Source organism: Sinocyclocheilus grahami, unplaced genomic scaffold, assembly GCF_001515645.1.
Source record: "Sinocyclocheilus grahami isolate Dianchi unplaced genomic scaffold, SAMN03320097.WGS_v1.1 scaffold115.1, whole genome shotgun sequence".
Taxonomy (NCBI): Eukaryota; Metazoa; Chordata; class Actinopteri; order Cypriniformes; family Cyprinidae; genus Sinocyclocheilus; species Sinocyclocheilus grahami.
Window position 1 is genome coordinate 1,144,277 of NW_015505294.1, and position 3,892 is coordinate 1,148,168.

The window sequence follows — 3,892 nt, forward strand, 5'->3', positions numbered from 1 at the left end:
ACGAAAGCTTTTACTCCAAAACACTTTTTCCACTCCAGGTTCTTTGTTTATTTTTGGTAAAAGCAAAAAGCTGATTGCAAAACATGTACTACAATCAGCCGCTATGACCAATAACCTCTCAGCACGCAACGATCGCAATAACGATTTGTCACTTTAAGTTGATCAACAGTGTTTCTGTGTCCGGTTTGGTCTTGGGACTGGTGTCGACAAACATTCGTTTGAACTCCGTTAGCTTTGGTTGGCAGAGCCCATGTCGGGGCACTCACTATGCTTACCCTGGCAGGTATGACGCTGGGCTGTATTTGGGCCCGTCGTCCACGCTCTACACTGCTGGCTCTGATTTATCGATTGGCGTGTAATCTAGAATTATGCTGAGCAGGGTTCAGCCAACCACTCGAAGCTAACCGGCCCGCTTTGTGGTTACCTTGTTGACAGCTGGCCTGTGCGAATGTGCGTAAACTGTCTGGCCACTGTGTTTCCATGTCCGGCGGGTCTGTTCACACTTCCTGGCCCTTTGCTCTGAGTTTGTGTATGTGTCCATGCTCTGCTACAGATCTGTAATTCACTGCCATGTGACCGTAGAAGATTGTTTGATGAGAGACTGTAGGGCTACAGTAGGAAAATGTCCCTTGGAGCTGTTGAAGTCCACATAAATGCTCCTTTATAAAGATATAAATCTATGTTTCAGCACTTTGTCATATGCATTTACCAGCACTTTTTTTTTTTGTTACATAATTGTATAAAATTATAATTTTCAACAGAACCTTGCATAAAATGCAAAACATTTTATACAATGTATAAAATGTTTGCAAATGCATTTGCAAAATGCAATTAAGCACAATATTCAATGTAAAGTAACGCGAGTAGTGCTTTAATTTTATCCATCACAATTTATTAGATTATAACCTTAGGCTGTGATGTTATTGGTTAATGTTGGTTTTTCCCACCCACATGTCTTCAACAGAAAAGTTGTTTCAGAGGTGATGGAAATTTTTTTATTTTATTTTAACAACTATTAAGTACAGCATTTGCAATAAATTACATTTGCTTATTCATAAATGTTATTCAATGTAAAACAAAAACCAGTTATTTTCCCAGCACCCATATTCACCTGTGTCTCTGATTCTTTATCCTCTGCCAGTGTTGACTGGTTCATGATTTGGTCGAGTGGCTGATTTATTTTCATATTCAAGTAACGCCCACATCTTTAACCCATAGCCCAGAGGACTAATTAGTTCTTATCAGGCCTCTCCCTTGTCTCAGGCCTGATTTATGCCATATCAGCCCATGAACGAGACCACTATCCTTTCGCTTGTGTGAATGCATTTATGAAAACAAGAGATGTAATGAATCAGAATTGTTTTTGGGGGGTTGAGGGGTCATTTAATTTTTCATCTGACTGAATGACTCTGTAAGTTAAAATGCTACCATATTAAGCATTCTCCCATCATGTGTCATATAAGTCTTGTTCCTCTTCTTCTAAAGTGATTTTTTGTAAGGGCACTTAGCCGTTTCTTATCCTCTTGTTTTCCATTAGCTGTTGCATTATGGGCCAATATCATCCTCCACCATGCCCTGGTGTTGTTAACTAGCCCTAATCAACAGGCCCGCTGCTGGACACATCTTTCACTGGGCCCGACTCCTCTATTAACTAAAAGCACTGTGGACCTCTCCTCACAATTGCCACTCCCCCATTACTGCACATCAATCACACAAACACACACGCGCCTGTTTCACAGCATCGCCTGCCGTCCCCCATTTAATCCAGATCATCAGTCACACCACAGACCCTGGTCCTGATTTTTGAATGCAACTGAACTGTGTCTCAACGAACAGGAGGTCTGGGTATTCCGGACTACCTCACAATATGATGCACATTGTGATACAGGTGTCAACACATTGTCATGCACGGCAACTGGATCGCAGTTGAAACTGCATCAGACAAGTGAAGAAGATGCTGCATGGGAGTGAATCTTCAGGATCAGTTTCACATGCACTCCACTTTTATCATGTGTAGTGCCTCAGAAGTGTCTCTAAACACTTCAAAATGCTAATTTGACAGTTGTAGAGAACCTACTCTGTTGAAAAAGCCAGCATATGCTAGTTAGGTATGTTTTAAAGCACGGCTGCTGGTTTAAGCTGGTCATGAGCTGGTTTAAGCTGGTCCTTAGCTGGTCATGTGCTGGTCCTAAGCAACTAGCTCCTGCTCAGGACCAGCACATGACTAGCTTAAACCAGCTCATGACCAGCTTAAACCAGCACCCATGCTTCAAAACATACCTAACCAGCATATGCTGGCTTTTTCAACAGGGTAACTGCTTCATTAATAGATTTGTAGGAAACCATACAAGCATTCAAATTAAGATTGATTATGACTGGCATTGACAGTTTCTGGCAGATTTAAGAATCACAAGCAGGTTTTTTGTAATCTTAAGAGCCTGTGGTAGGTCTAGGGTTGTAGACCTGTTCTAGTCTGTGTTGTGGCAATGCTTTGCGACACACTCTCTAGCGTCTTTGTTGGAGCCAAGGGATTCCCCAGAGTCCCTACGGCGCTCCCAGATCGAATATCGGATAGACAATGAACATTTCGTCATTCGCTGCACACTCTTTGCCAGTAACTAGAAATGATTACAGCCTCAATCAGATTTGCCAGCCCCCTTTTGCAAAGCTAATTGGTAATTTCAGCCGCACCTCTTGTGGAAGACCACTGAGGCGGGAAAGAGCAGCAGCACTCTTTTTCCCTTTTCTTTCGTCCTCATCCTTTTCTTTTTGTCCACTCCTGGCATTTGTGAATGGCGTGCTTCTGGTGGGTGGGGGGTAGGTGTGAGATGTGCTCCAGTAGCTACAGATGCCCACTTTTTAGTAGAGACAACAGGGTGTTGGTTTACATCAGCTCCTCAGTGTGAACAAGAATCGGGGTCTCGTACGGGATTCCGCTTACCAGAGAATTCACTGGATTCTGCCGGGGGTCTTGGCTTGGGCCCTGCTCATTGTTCCTTCAGACATGCCACAAAAGAGACCTCAAGGTGGGGGGCCGATCTGGCTCTCTTGCATGGTCAGATCAGGTCTCTGGGGTCACAGCTTTATCAGTGAGGTGAACGTTAACAGGGCTAAACTCTGAGGACAGGAAGAGTAGGGGAGATTGATTTGGAGATGTTCTGTATTAAATTGTATGTTTGGGGTGGGGGGGGGTGTTCCACTGAAATTACTTTTCTTTGACGTTGGCAATTAAAGACATTTGTCGCCACCTTTAACATTTTGATAGCTCATAGATCAGAAGTGTCCAGTCCTGCTCCTGGAGGGCCAGTGTCCTGCAGAGTTTAGTTCCAGCTTGCCCCAGCACACCTGCCTGGAAGTTTCTAGTGATCTTTAAGACTTTGATTAGCTGGTTCAGGTGTGTTTAATCAAGGTTGAAGCTAAATTATGCAGGACAGTGACCCTCCAGGAGCAAGATTGGAGCAAGTTTTGGCAGGTTTTTGCAAGCGCATCCTTTTCAGTTTAGAAGACTTTGCCTTTTGATTGTTGGTTGGTGCTTAAGCACATTTTCGGAGTTGCATGTAATTTTCCCTTATCTCATTGAGGCTTTCAGAACTGACAGCAAACATACTTTCCCCCCAGGAGGTGCTGATGATGTTGGATAACTACGTCAGAGATTTCAAAGCTCTAATCGACTGGATCCAACTACAGGAGAAGCTGGAAAAAACAGACGCTCAGAACAGGTGATAATATGCTTGCAATCTAAATGGGCACATTCCATATATTTCTGTTGTTGTTGTTATATACAACTAGTTAAGTTTATTTATTTATATATATATATATATATATATATATATATATATATATATATATATATATATATATATATATATATATATACAGCCTGACAGCCTGA

General features: G+C 42.4%; 1 protein-coding gene across 1 annotated transcript in view; it reads left to right on the forward strand.

Annotated features, from left to right (window-relative positions):
* Window positions 1–3,423: 3,423 nt before the first annotated feature.
* Window positions 3,424–3,892, forward strand: part of LOC107589352 (S phase cyclin A-associated protein in the endoplasmic reticulum-like) — a 101,834-nt gene continuing 101,365 nt past the window's right edge. Inside the window, exons 1-2 of the mRNA XM_016277765.1 lie at window positions 3,424–3,472; window positions 3,590–3,719. Coding sequence (XP_016133251.1) covers window positions 3,424–3,472; window positions 3,590–3,719 — 179 coding nt within the window. The remainder of the gene's footprint in view (window positions 3,473–3,589; window positions 3,720–3,892) is intronic.